This window comes from Panthera uncia, chromosome D1, assembly GCF_023721935.1.
Source record: "Panthera uncia isolate 11264 chromosome D1, Puncia_PCG_1.0, whole genome shotgun sequence".
Taxonomy (NCBI): Eukaryota; Metazoa; Chordata; class Mammalia; order Carnivora; family Felidae; genus Panthera; species Panthera uncia.
In genome coordinates, this window is record NC_064808.1 from 49,957,806 (window position 1) to 49,970,094 (window position 12,289).

The 12,289-nt window shown below is 50.1% G+C and overlaps 2 protein-coding genes across 3 annotated transcripts; one reads left to right on the plus strand and one right to left on the minus strand.

Moving 5' to 3' along the window:
* Window positions 1–4,143: 4,143 nt before the first annotated feature.
* Window positions 4,144–5,037, minus strand: TIMM10B (translocase of inner mitochondrial membrane 10B). The gene is made up of 3 exons (XM_049651081.1): window positions 4,926–5,037; window positions 4,654–4,749; window positions 4,144–4,480 (listed from the first exon to the last, which is right to left on the minus strand). The coding sequence occupies exons 1-3, from the start codon at window positions 4,995–4,997 to the stop codon at window positions 4,304–4,306; spliced, it is 345 nt and encodes a 114-aa protein (XP_049507038.1). The 5' UTR covers window positions 4,998–5,037; the 3' UTR covers window positions 4,144–4,303.
* An 87-nt stretch (window positions 5,038–5,124) lies between these two features.
* ARFIP2 (ADP ribosylation factor interacting protein 2) lies at window positions 5,125–11,980 on the plus strand. Of its 2 annotated transcripts, none has more exons than XM_049651050.1 (8): window positions 5,125–5,291; window positions 6,082–6,222; window positions 6,476–6,572; window positions 7,291–7,409; window positions 7,597–7,818; window positions 8,345–8,502; window positions 8,647–8,821; window positions 9,266–11,980. In XM_049651050.1, exons 2-8 carry the CDS (start codon window positions 6,124–6,126, stop codon window positions 9,419–9,421), a joined length of 1,026 nt encoding a protein of 341 aa, XP_049507007.1. In that variant the 5' UTR covers window positions 5,125–5,291; window positions 6,082–6,123; the 3' UTR covers window positions 9,422–11,980. The 2 variants fall into 2 exon arrangements, with proteins under 2 accessions (XP_049507007.1, XP_049507013.1); XM_049651056.1 differs by lacking the exon at window positions 5,125–5,291 and adding an exon at window positions 5,299–5,397.
* The last annotated feature ends 309 nt before the right edge of the window (window positions 11,981–12,289 follow it).

Genomic DNA, 12,289 nt, shown 5'->3' on the forward strand with positions numbered 1-12,289 from the left:
CATCAGTAATTGAAGCTTGGAGTAGGGAGGAAACGATTCTAGAAAAATGTCTGAGAAAGAACAGGCCCTAGAGAAATATTTAGATGTAAAGGCCAGGGACAGGTGAGCCTCAAAGGAGGCTATGAAGCTGCAGTGAAAGTAGCAGAACCATGACTGGAATCACAGACACCAACAAAAGACTGCTAATGATGAGGAACTAGTCAATACTACCAGATGCTATTGAGAAGTGAAGTAAACTGAGGACTGGGAAATCATCACTGAATTCAGATATGAAAGTCACTTGGTGAGCCAGGGTAACCTCATTAAGAAGGGTTTCAATATAAAGGTTGTAGAAGTCAAAACAGAGTGGGTGGATGAATGGGAATGGAGAGTGCCGAAGTATCCAACTGTTTTTGAGAAGTTAAGCTATAGAGTGGGGGAAAAAATAGGATGGTAACTGGAGAAATAAGGTAGGGTGGTTTGCCTGTTGTTACAGGAAGTCTTTAGCATGTTTAAACAATGGTGAGAATATAGTAAAATAGGAAAACCGATGTCGGAGATTCCCAAAGAAGGAAGGACTAGGATTTAGGGCAGGAATAGGCATTGGCCTGAAGAGGCATGCTTGCTCTGTTTACACAGGAGGGAAAGAGAATGATGCAGATGTAGGTGGGTGACCAAGTTTTGTTGAGATTTTGTGGGAGCTCCCAACTGATAGCTTCTACTTTTACCTATGAATTAAAAAAATGTTACCTGTAGAAAACTTGAGAGAATGGTGAGGGTAATAAGAGGTTTAAGAATATTGGTTTGAAACAGTCATTGCAGGGAGAGACTAGAAAAAATCTGGTGGGATTATAGGGGTTGAGACCCCAGTTGACGCTGGTAATCATGAATTCATTGTGATGTAAATCTGCTATGTGGTGATTTCCTTGGGCTTTTAGCTGTCCAAATGCAGGCAGACAAATGTCTTATTTTATCAGATTCCAACAAAGAGATGACAAAGAAATTTAGTCTGTTCCAAGAGAGTGACTGGAATTTAAGCTGGACAGGAACAGAAAGACATAAGGTGTTAGTGGAGAGAAGGTAGAATCAATGGCTTGAATGCTCCAGTGAAATCAAAGAATAGTAGAGAAATAGATCAATAAAGTGGAAGGAATACAGTGAGTGAATAAGATGCTGGTAATTGTGTTTTAAAGATGGAGCAGTTTGGGGTAATGACAACGGCCAGGACATAACTAAGGGAGTGGGTGGCTAAGATAGAGTGAAAATTATTGGAGACTGGGTGAAGGAACTTGACCGGGTCAAGAAGCCAAAATATTGAATGGACTGTCCATGTAATATTAAAGTATCAAGGGATTGATAGGAAGACCAAGGGCTAGCTATTTAGAGGAAAATAGGAGAGTGGTGGTTACTAAGGACAGTAATGAGAAACTGTAGTACAGCTGAATAGGTTCCAAGGAATCAGACTTTGCAAACAAGTTCTAAAGCTACAATGGCAAGAACATGAACGCTGTCTCCAGTATGTACATATAAGGGATAAAGCTTTAACACTTATTCTTGTGTTGTGCTTGAAACATCACATTGTTTTCGTTATGCCAATGGCTATCACTTTATGGCAAGACCGGAAGGAGACGTGACTAGAGCAGATGGATAACAGGGATAACAGGAGTAGGATTCTTCTTCCAAGTACTGAACATATTTATAAACAGAGAGGAAAGAAGAGGTTAAAAAGTTAGAGATTAAATGATGGATTAGATTGAGATACCTGTTTTTCCCCATGCCTAGGGACAGGTTGGGTACAGATGAACAAGCAAAGATAAGCCTCTGCAAGTTCAAAGCCTTTAGAGCCAGACAGATTTTGTTCCTGGTCCTTCTCCAGCAAGCAGAAGTTATGTGGCATGGAAACCCAGACAATTCACAATGGAAATTTACTGGCGCAAGGATACACACGAACATCCATGCGGAAGAGTCCTCTCAGCAGCAGCAAAATATTCTAGGTCCCCATTCCCCCCATCTTGGAATTGTTACATTTACAAGTGGTTTCACCTGCGCTTGTACTTTTCGAGGACAGAACTCTATTGAGTAGACATGAAGCCACTCAGTAGGGAAGTTCCTGGTCAGCAACTTCTACATTCCTAACAAAACCTTCTGTTCAAAGTATAGCAGCTAAAGAGGCAAAAAGCTGTTTGGAGCCACTTTTCTCAAGAAGTAATTATGTATAAGATGGGGTTCTGGTACATTCTGGATTCTTGCTTCTTCATCCATTAAATGGGAATAATACCTCTTACTTGTAGTTTTGCTATAAAGATTAAGACATATCACTATCAGAACCCATATGAATTGGGTGGTTTAATGGATATTTTGAGGCAGCCTGGTGTAGTAAAAAGAACATGGATTTTAAAGTCAGATCTAGGGGCACCTGTGTGGATCAGTCGGTTAAGCATCTGACTCTTGATCTTGGCTCAGGTCATGATCTCATGGTTTGAGAGTTTGAGTCCCACATCAGGCTCTGCACTGACAGCACAGAGCCTGCTTGGGATTCTCTCCCTGTCTCTCTGCCCCTTCCCAACTTGTGCTCTCAAATATAAACAAACATTAAAAAAAAAAAAAAGTTTAGGTTTATATTTTAAAATAGGGTCTGCTACTAAAGAATTTCAACTTCCTGATCCACACAGGGGAGAAAAATGTCTCTTTTGTGCATGGTTATAAAGAGTTTAATTATTGTGGGAGCCAATGTCTAAGAGCTTCCATTTCCTCTGTAAAAAATAGAACATGGTCACCTGATGGGGGGTAGTTGAGGGTGAAGTGGGGGATGAGAGCAGTGAAGGTGTAAAATAATTGCCATAGTAATTATAGGAGATGAAGGGCACCTGGGTGGCTCAGTCGGTTAAGCCTCCAACTTCAGCTCAGATCATGATTTCATGGCTTGTGAGTTCAAGCCCCACATGGGGCCCTGTGCTGACCCTCGGAGCCTGAAGCTTGCTTCGGATTCTGTGTCCCTCTCTCACTCTGCTCCGTGTCTCTCTCTCTCTCAAGAATAAATAAACATTAAAAAATTTCTTTAAAAAAAAAAAAAGAGATGAAACACACCACGAACTGAGAAAGGATTGCCTGTTGGTAGTGAGGGCTTGGTTGAGGTTGGAGACCTTGAATATTTAGTGGCATGCATTACACAGCCGTGTTTTTCTCTGGCAGTCTGAACAGAGGACCAGAAAAGATAAAACAGCTGGAATGATACAACAAGGACACAGAGGAGGCAAGAAAATGTGGTGACAGAGTGATAGGCCATTCAGACTGGTGAATACAGAAGTAAATTCCACAAGGAGGGCAATAATGAGGGAAAAATGGAGAGGCTCAACATAGAAATAACAGAACAGAGACAGTGGAAACAATATGGGATAGAGGATAGAAGAGCTGGAATTAGATTATAGACATGCAGGTAACATTAAAGAGGTCCCGAAGATTTGCATTATCCCTTTTGCCCCCCATAACTACCATCATCTACTTCTCCCTTGGGTTCCTCTCCCTCAGATCTGGCTGTATTGCAGAATATGGTCCCTCAAGTTTCCCCTTTCTGACCGCTCCTGAAGACAAGCACACAGACCTTCTCTATTTAAATGCTGTACTGCTTATCCTGGGGAAGAGGGAAAATAGTAAAAAAGTAACAACTTGGGGAAATGGTTGAAGTTCCACAACACCCCGAAATTCATATAGGTTTCATCTCTGTTCTGGGACTACTGACTTCCCAAGAGGCAGTCCCTAGAAGTCCTGTGATTTCTTGATCTGTTGTCCTTAGAGATCTCCTCTTTTCCCTAAATTTAGCAGAATTTCTTCTTGAAAGATAGAGTCCATGAAAAAATAGTTATGAATGAATGCATACCTGGCTCACAAATGAGCCATTTAAGTCAGACAGACTTAAGTGAAGGACAGCTAGAAAGAGCTCTCATTTTCTCTGTCATTTGGGCAGGAACCAGCTTCCTGTTGCTATTACCAACATTAAAATTGTACCCACAGACCTTGCTTTAACCAGGCGCCGGGGAATCTTCTACACATAGAAGGCAATTTCTCCACTGCCAAGGCTGAGGCCAGCAGATATGCAATAACTGACAGAATAAAGGATGTTGCCAACAAAGTGGGCAAAGCTTCCTGCCCAGAACATAAACCAAACAGAGTAAAAGCGGGTTTATTGGCTCCAGGAAAAGGAGCAATAGTACCCAGCTCTCAGGCAATCCCTCACTCTACATACAGGCTGCATTCAGCCCAAGGTCCACTGGCTCCTTCAATTTGAGGGTCCATCCAGTGCCTCCCTTCCTGGGGTTGAGGAGGGCTAGCTGCCTGATGGTGAGGTTCCGGGCTGTTCAGCAGCAACCCCTGGCCCAGCTGAGGCAGCCTCGTAGTCTGCGATGCGGCGCTGTACCAGAGCAGGCATGAGCTGCACGTAAGCGGCCATGAGGCGGTGGTTGGAATGGATCAGCTTTCCAGCACAGCTGTGCAAACAGGCCTCCTGGAAGGAAGACAGGGTGAAGCAGAGGCCAAAGGTGTCCTGTCGGGTCCGCCTCCTTCCTTCCCATCCCTAACCTAAGGGTGAGGGTCGTAGAAAGGCCAGGGCCAGAGGCAGGGGGAGTGGCGGTTGGGAAGGATCTACGGCGCACCTCCCTACTGAGTTTCCCGCCTAACCTCCTCAGCATCCAGAGCTCGGTGGTGCAAGCTGGGCACGCAGCGCTGGAAGCAGAGTTCCGTCATCCGATTGTAGACCAACAGGAAGTCCCGCAACTAAGAGAAAAGGGGACAAAGAACTCAGCGGTAAGGGGGCAACTCAAGGCCGCATCGCCCGAGATTTCCCAGGACCCTGTGCCACAGCCCTACATTCCCAGCCCTCAGATCTCCAACCAAACGGACAAGGATGCTGGCTGAACTTATGGCCCTGCAGCGACTTAGCGCGCACTCACGTTTCTCAGCTGCTGCTGCTGCTGCTGCTGCTGCTGCTGCTGCTGCTGCTGCTGCGGCTCCTGCGGCTCCATCGCACCACCCGCGCATCCTACGTCACTTCCCCACAGCTTCTTGGTAACGCCCCGGAAGTGATCTCTCCTCCCTCCCCAGGGAATGAGGGGTTGGCTCAAGGATCGCCCTGCCCCGGGCTGTAACGTCATCTCCGCCCTTATAATCTGCGACGTGGCCGGCTTCTTCTGCCCGGGAGGGGACGTCACTTCCGCCGAATCCCTGACCTGCTGCTAGGATCGCGACGGGAACTGGAGCCCGAGGTCCCCGCGCGGCCCGGGCCTGGCGCCCTGAGGGGAAGAGCGGCCCGGCCCGAGGTGAGGAGGACAGACTTGGGCGAGGGGAAGTTGAACGCACGAACCTGCCCTGAGGGAAAGATGCCACTGAGCTCTGGGGAAGGATGAGGACACACCTGATGCCCAGGTGTGAGGGGTGGGGGGGGCGGGGACTCACACACCTGGGGGACATAACTGACTTTGGAAGGGATCACCTATGTCTTGGGAAAAAGAGGCTTTACTCAGAGGCCGGGAATATACACCAACTGATTCAACTAAGGCCTGGGGGGGGGGGGGGACGAGGAAGAGGAGGTGCATGAGATGGAGGAGAGGGAGACCCCTGAAGAAAAGGGGAAGAAACACTACAGGAGTGTGAAAGGCCAAGCAGCAATGGAGAACATACCTGAATGGGAGGAGTAGGCTCCTGAGCCTTGGAAAGGGGTTAATCGGATGGGGGGAAACAGCTGCATGGGGATAAGCTTCAAGACAGCACAGACTTTATCTCTCTTGGTCACTGCTGTGACCTCAAATAATGCATGAGACATAGTAGGCACTCATTAAATGTCTGTCAAATGACTGAATGCATGAATGATCACCGGGGCCCTGGTGGGATTGAGGGTTCACAAGAAGACACCTGGGGCCCAGGTGTGCATGTGTAAAAATAATGCACCTTGGAGAGGAGAAATACATATCTGTGAGAAGAAAGGAGTCGTGGCCAAACCCCAGAATACTCAAGTCCTAGGACAGCCTCCAAAACTTCTGAAATGGTGGGGAAACCTTTCTTTCTGGAGTACTGGCCAGTTTCCAGAATTGTCTGTGTTGGGCTTTGCAGGGCGCTGGGGTGGAGACTTTGACTCCAATCCCTTCCCTAGCCATGACGGACGGGATCCTAGGGAAGGCAGCCACAATGGAGATCCCCATCCACGGGAACGGTGAAGCGGGGCAGCTTCCTGAGGATGATGGGCTGGAGCAGGTGCTTCTGTTTGATTCTTCTCCATATTGTTTCAATTTAGGAATCCCAAATCATAAGCCCTGGCCTTTCACCCCATTCCAGTAGCCTTACCCTAACTTATCTAACTCCCTCCAATCTTTTTACAAATCTTCGTTCTGATTCTATGCAGACTTCCCTTGTGTGCTCTCTCTGTGATGCTTCAAGCTTGTTCTCACCCCCCAAATGCTTCAGCTGCCCCTATGTTCCTGAAGCCCCCCTCTTCTCTGGCCTATAGGACCTCCAGCAGGTGATGGTGTCAGGACCCAACCTCAATGAAACCAGCATTGTGTCTGGTGGCTATGGGGGCTCTGGTGATGGACTCATCCCCACAGGTATGAATGATCAGAACAGGACAGGAAGCTTGAGTGGAGAGAGGGAGAGGAATGGTTCTGGGGAGTATAGGATGTGTCAAAGAAAGCTTGAATTATGACTGGAGATCTTGGGAACTTCTGCTAGTATGAACCTTATGGACTGTCCTCAGCCCAGGGTTGTCCAGTTGCTCCCACTTGCCATTTAGCCCCTGAGATGTGTCCATTTGTTCTTTCTCTGCTGCCACCACCCAAATCATGTTAAGAACTCTGTTTTACAGAAGTTCTCCCTGCTCTAGAGTTTGAGCCTGATTTGGAACTCTGAAGCTTCTTAGAGTTTTACTTTAGACTCTAAAGCTTAGAGGAGCAAACAGCCCTGAATCTCACACTAAGATTCCACATGGGAATGTTAGGTTTCTTGCTATCAGGATCCACCATCCTTGACCTGCCACCCCATATTCAGTGTATTTTTTTCTGTTTCCTCTGTCCCCGTACACCAGCAACTCCCTCCCCCACTCCAGCCCCCATCACCACCTCAAAAGGAGGCCAGATGTATATTTGGATATGGGTCTTAGGGCACAAGGTATGAGTTCTTCCTAGTGAGTAGGAGAATCTCATTGTCCCTAGTTTCTGCTACTTCAGGGAAGCAATTTTCATATGCTGGGTGGGAGGTACGGGTGGAGCCGCAGAGACATCTGATTATGTCTGAGAGAGGCTGGTGTCAGAGAACTTGGTCCTTTAGGGTCTGGCCGCCATCCGTCTCACAGTACCACTCCTGCTGGCCCCGGAGATGAGGTGGCTCGGGGCATCGCCGGAGAGAAGTTTGACATTGTCAAGAAATGGGGCATCAATACATATAAGGTGGGATTTAAGTACCTTTCCCTTCCCCCAGACTTCCCCTGGGTACCTTTTCCCCATCTTCTGAATTCCACTATCCCATCTACGGCTGAGACTAGGAGCCTGGGGATGCTAGGGTAGATACCTGTTTGGAGGGGCGGCGGGGGGCAGGGTGCTAGGGCTCTGACTTATTCTCCCACTTCCCAATCAGTGCACAAAGCAGCTGTTGTCAGAAAGATTCGGCCGAGGCTCCCGGACTGTGGACCTGGAGCTAGAGCTGCAGATTGAGTTGCTGCGTGAGACGAAGCGCAAGTATGAGAGTGTCCTGCAGCTGGGCCGGGCACTGACAGCCCACCTCTACAGCCTGCTGCAGACCCAGCATGCACTAGGTGACGCCTTTGCTGACCTCAGCCAGAAGTCCCCAGAGCTTCAGGTGCCTTGGTCAGGCCAAAGAGGGTGGGGAGACTGGGCCCGGGCCCTCCCAGGCAGTCAGCCCTCAGCCTCCCTCCCTCCCTCCCTCCTGCAGCCCAGAGGGAGAACCCCTCCAGGGTGGGCCCAGCCCTACCCCCAGCAGCACTCACCTGTGGAGGCAGCCTAAGGGTTTGTACAGAGGTTCAGAAGTTGGAGGGGTGGGGGAGATGGCACACTAGATGCCTCACAAGTAACCCTTCTCTGCATCAGTGCTCGGCCTAATCAGAGCCCCTCCCTTGCCTGCTGCACTAGCTTTCCCTATTCCAGTCCTGTGAACTTATCTGAGAACCCCACTCCCACATTCCTACCCTAGGCATTTCTGGGTGGTCCCACTAACTTTCTGGCTAAGAGAGCCTTGCTGGAGGCAGTCCTTGGTTGTTCCAGTTTCAATGGCTGTTTCCTTCCTGGGGAGGAGGGGAATGAGGGCCCTACAGCTTGATTCAGGTAGGAACTGTTACTCAAGGCCTGTCCTCCCCTTCTGCCTTCAGGAGGAATTTGGCTACAATGCAGAGACACAGAAGCTGCTGTGCAAGAATGGAGAGACACTGCTAGGGGCTGTGAACTTCTTTGTCTCTAGCATCAATACATTGGTCACCAAGACCATGGAAGACACACTCATGACTGTCAAACAGTATGAGGCTGCCAGGTGTGGGCACCAGCAGGGCCCAGGGTTTTGGGAGTTGGCTGGCATGGGTGGAAGTTTGAGCTTTGGGGTCGTAAGAATTGAGGAAGGAAAGGAAAGTATGTGTGGACACAGGGGTGGAGACCAGCCTGTATTACCCTTCCCCAGGCTGGAATATGATGCCTACCGAACAGACTTAGAGGAGCTGAGCCTAGGCCCCCGGGATGCAGGGACGCGTGGTCGACTCGAGAGTGCCCAGGCCACTTTCCAGGCCCATCGGGACAAATATGAGAAGCTGCGGGGAGATGTGGCCATCAAGCTCAAGTTCCTGGAAGAAAACAAGGTGCCAACCCCACCCCTTTGCCCCCAGTCCACTTTCCCATCTATAACACTGACCTTCTACCCCTAAGACCCTCCCCATCACTGGATGGGGAAATGCAGCCTGGCTAAGAAGTGGGATCTTTCCTCCAGCCCCTTCAACTCCTGGACCTTTCCAGTCACCTACCCTCCAATCCCTGGCCCTTTTCTATTGGAGGATTTGGTTGCTGATCCCAGGAACATAACTGGGAAAAATCACCTCACCCTGGGCTGGGGTACCAGAATGCCAGACCCGGCAAATCAAGTCAGGTTTCTCCCATCAGATTGCCCTTATCCTTTGACTCCATTAGTGGAGGTCAACCCCCACCCTGAAAGCACTATCAGAGCAGAATCCATGTACCCCTGGTCTGGGCTCAGGCTCAAGAAGGGCATCTGAGTCCAGTCTCAGCTGACCCTGCTGGACCCCCAGATCAAGGTGATGCACAAGCAGCTGCTGCTCTTCCACAATGCCGTGTCAGCCTACTTTGCTGGGAACCAGAAACAACTGGAGCAGACCCTGCAGCAGTTCAACATCAAGCTGCGGCCTCCAGGAGCTGAGAAGCCCTCCTGGCTAGAGGAGCAGTGAGCTGCTCCTAGCCAAACCTGGCTATCAAGAAGGACATTGGGAGAGGCAGTCCCAGGGTGGGAGAGATTGGACATGGGACATCCCTTGCCACCTGCCCTCTGGCTTGGGTTCCCTTTCCCTTGCTGGGGCCTCATACCAGTTTTGCCCACACTGCTGTGGTAGGGAGGGGGCCTGCAGGCCCGGCAGCTGCTGCCCTGTCCTTTATCTTCCTGGCCACTGGGCTTCATTCCCAGATCTTTTCCTTCCACTCCACAGCCAAAGGCTATGACAAAACCACTCCCTGGCCAATGGCATTACTCCTCAGGCCTATCCCCAGCTCCTGGGGTGTGCCCCCTGACCAATGGCAGAGTCTCAAAAGGCCCTGTCAGCCAATGGCAGCTCTTCTTGGGCTCCCCTGAGCCAATGATGTTGCCTCCAGTACCCTTTGTCCCTCCTCTATGCGTCCCCAATGCAGAGAAGGGGACTGGGACCAAAGGGGTGGGGATAATGGGGAGCCCCATTTCTGGCCCTGCATCTGAATGGGCTTCCCCTCACCAACCCACCCAGTTTAATTGTGCTTAGAGCCCTGGAAGATTGGGACCTAGCACTAGGAATAAACCTTTCATAAAAGCAGGCCCAGTGAGGTCAATTTGTGGGGGGGGGACTCTAGGAGGGTGGGCTGGGTGGAGAAATACTCAGTCTAATCATACACCAAAATCCTATCAAGTCAGAAGAGCAGAGGCCAGATAGCTGAAGTCACAGGTTTCAGGAACAGTCTGAGATCCTACTCTTCCCCCAGCCCCAGCTGGAGCTGAAGCTTTATTTGCTCTTTAGGCCAGCACCGAGATAGCTATGGTCTTAAGAGCATGGGGCCTAGAGGGGGTTGGGCCCGCTGACCTTCATCATCCATTCATGCATACAGCAAATATTTACTGAGTGCTTTTATTTGCCAGGCACTGCACTAGACCCTGGGGAAACATCAGTGAATAAAACTCAGTCCCTGCCCAAGCGCTCATGGCCTAGTGGGGGATAGAGACAAGTAACCAGGCAACTACAATACAGTAATGAGTACTAGGATACAGAAGTTCAGGGAACTATGGGAGTGCAGAGGAGGGGTGTCTAGCCCAGTCTGCAAAGGAGATGGGATGTCAACTTGAAAACTAAGAACTGAACAGCAAGTAGGCACAGCCAGGCAAGCAATAGGGAGAAGAGCAACCTAGGCAGAGAGGCCAGTGTATGTGTTAGCCCTGATAGGACCAGAGTGCAATTCACTTTGAAATGAAAAGTGGAAGGGGAGTGGCTAGAGGAGGGCTAGGGAAGTGAGGCAGCAAGGAGTCACACTGGGCCTGTTCAGGCTCATTAAAGACTTTTGTCTTTAGAGGAGAAAGGTAGCTGTGATGCTTTTTCAAGCACAAGTTTGATGGGAGAAATCTAAGGTTGTGGAAAGTAGTCCTCATGAGGCTTGAAACAGTGTTATACAGACCCTGGCTCCCTTACATTGGATAGTCTAGTGGCCCTGGCCCAAAACCCCAAAGCAAGCATGAATGCTGAGACTCATTCACAAACATTGGAGCACCTGTGCTGGGTGCCAGACCTCATCAGGTGGATGAGAGGTTGAGGGTGCACCCAGGTGTTGAGCACTTATCAACTTTGTGTGGGACAAGAAAGTACCCCCAACAGCACTTTGATTCAGTCAGGGCCTTGGTACCATCACTTCTGTGCTTCTTGGTCAAGGAGAGCTCCAGAATTTTTCAACATTCTCCCCTACCTCTCTCAAGAGCTGGAAGAAGGGGACAATCCAGTCAGCAGATTGTCATAGCACTGAGATCCACACAGCCTGATTTTGCTCTTTGTCACGGACTCTGCAGCTTCCAGGCAGCCTTTCTGGGTTTTGGTCAGCCTGCAGTCATCTGACTGGAGCTTGATTATTAGGTTGGGTGGTCCACATACAACCCCCCCACTTTATGGGCCACTGGGGACTTCCAACATGAAATGTACTGAATCTCCAGGTGATTGGGGGCAAGATCTAAAGCAGAGCTCAAACCATAGCTACACCACTTTCTAAGTGAGTTAGCTGATCAGGGTTAACGTCTGGGGAGCCAAGGGCCCTCAGTTTCTTCCGCTGTAAAACACATCTAATAAAAGAAGATACCTATTAAGATTATGAGTATTAAGGAGATAATATATGTAAAGTGATTCGTTATGTGTCTGGCACATAATAAGCACTCAGTCCCTGTTAACTGTTATTATAATTTTTATTATTTACCACCGGGGCTGCTTTTCCACAATGTGATGATTCTGAATTGCTCTGGTTTTTTGGAGTGTGGAAGGGAGTCGCTGGATGGTCTGAACCATAATCTCCTCGCGAGGGGTCTCCTCACCTACAGCCAAATCAAGTCCCCCACCTTTCACCACCCCGTCCGCCCCTTCTCCTAGCGCTTTGGGTGCTGTGCTTCCACCTGGAGGCCCTTCCGTCGCCCAGAGATCCATGCCGAGGTACGGACTATCCCGTATCCCCCTGCCGCAGCAGAGAGCACACTAGCATATTCCCAAGGAGCCCCCGAAGAAAGCTGGGAAGTGCACCTCCTGGAGGGCCCGGACCGGCTCCCAGAGTCCGAAATCTCTGCTGCCCAGCTGCGTTTCCTTGACGGAGCCTCAGCCCAGTTCCTGAGACCTGCCCCGGAGCGGTCGGGAGCCAGAGGCAGCTGGCAGAGATCGTGGATCCGGGATCCGGCTCACGCGTTCCCCAACCCGCCGGCTGAGGCAGCTCCCGTAGGAGCCTCGAGGGGGTTGGGGGAGCCCGGCGGGTGGGGTAAAAGGGGGCGGGGCCTCCGCGGCGGCGGGCGGGCCGTGGGTGGGTCTTCAGCACCCGAGCCGCCCCCTCCCCCG

What these genes read in the sequence shown, in the direction of transcription:
- TIMM10B (XM_049651081.1), bottom strand. Translation starts at nt 4,997, where the DNA reads ATGGAGCCGCAGGAGCCGCAGCAGCAGCAGCAGCAGCAGCAGCAGCAG. An exon ending in AGCAGCAGCAGCTGAGAAAC is followed by an intron (nt 4,750 to 4,925) that starts GTGAGTGCGCGC and finishes CTTTTCTCTTAG; the next exon opens with TTGCGGGACTTCCTGTTGGT. An exon ending in GAGCTCTGGATGCTGAGGAG is followed by an intron (nt 4,481 to 4,653) that starts GTTAGGCGGGAA and finishes TCTTCCTTCCAG; the next exon opens with GAGGCCTGTTTGCACAGCTG.
- ARFIP2 (XM_049651050.1), top strand. Translation starts at nt 6,124, where the DNA reads ATGACGGACGGGATCCTAGGGAAGGCAGCCACAATGGAGATCCCCATC. An exon ending in GGGGCATCAATACATATAAG is followed by an intron (nt 7,410 to 7,596) that starts GTGGGATTTAAG and finishes CTTCCCAATCAG; the next exon opens with TGCACAAAGCAGCTGTTGTC. An exon ending in AGTTCCTGGAAGAAAACAAG is followed by an intron (nt 8,822 to 9,265) that starts GTGCCAACCCCA and finishes CTGGACCCCCAG; the next exon opens with ATCAAGGTGATGCACAAGCA.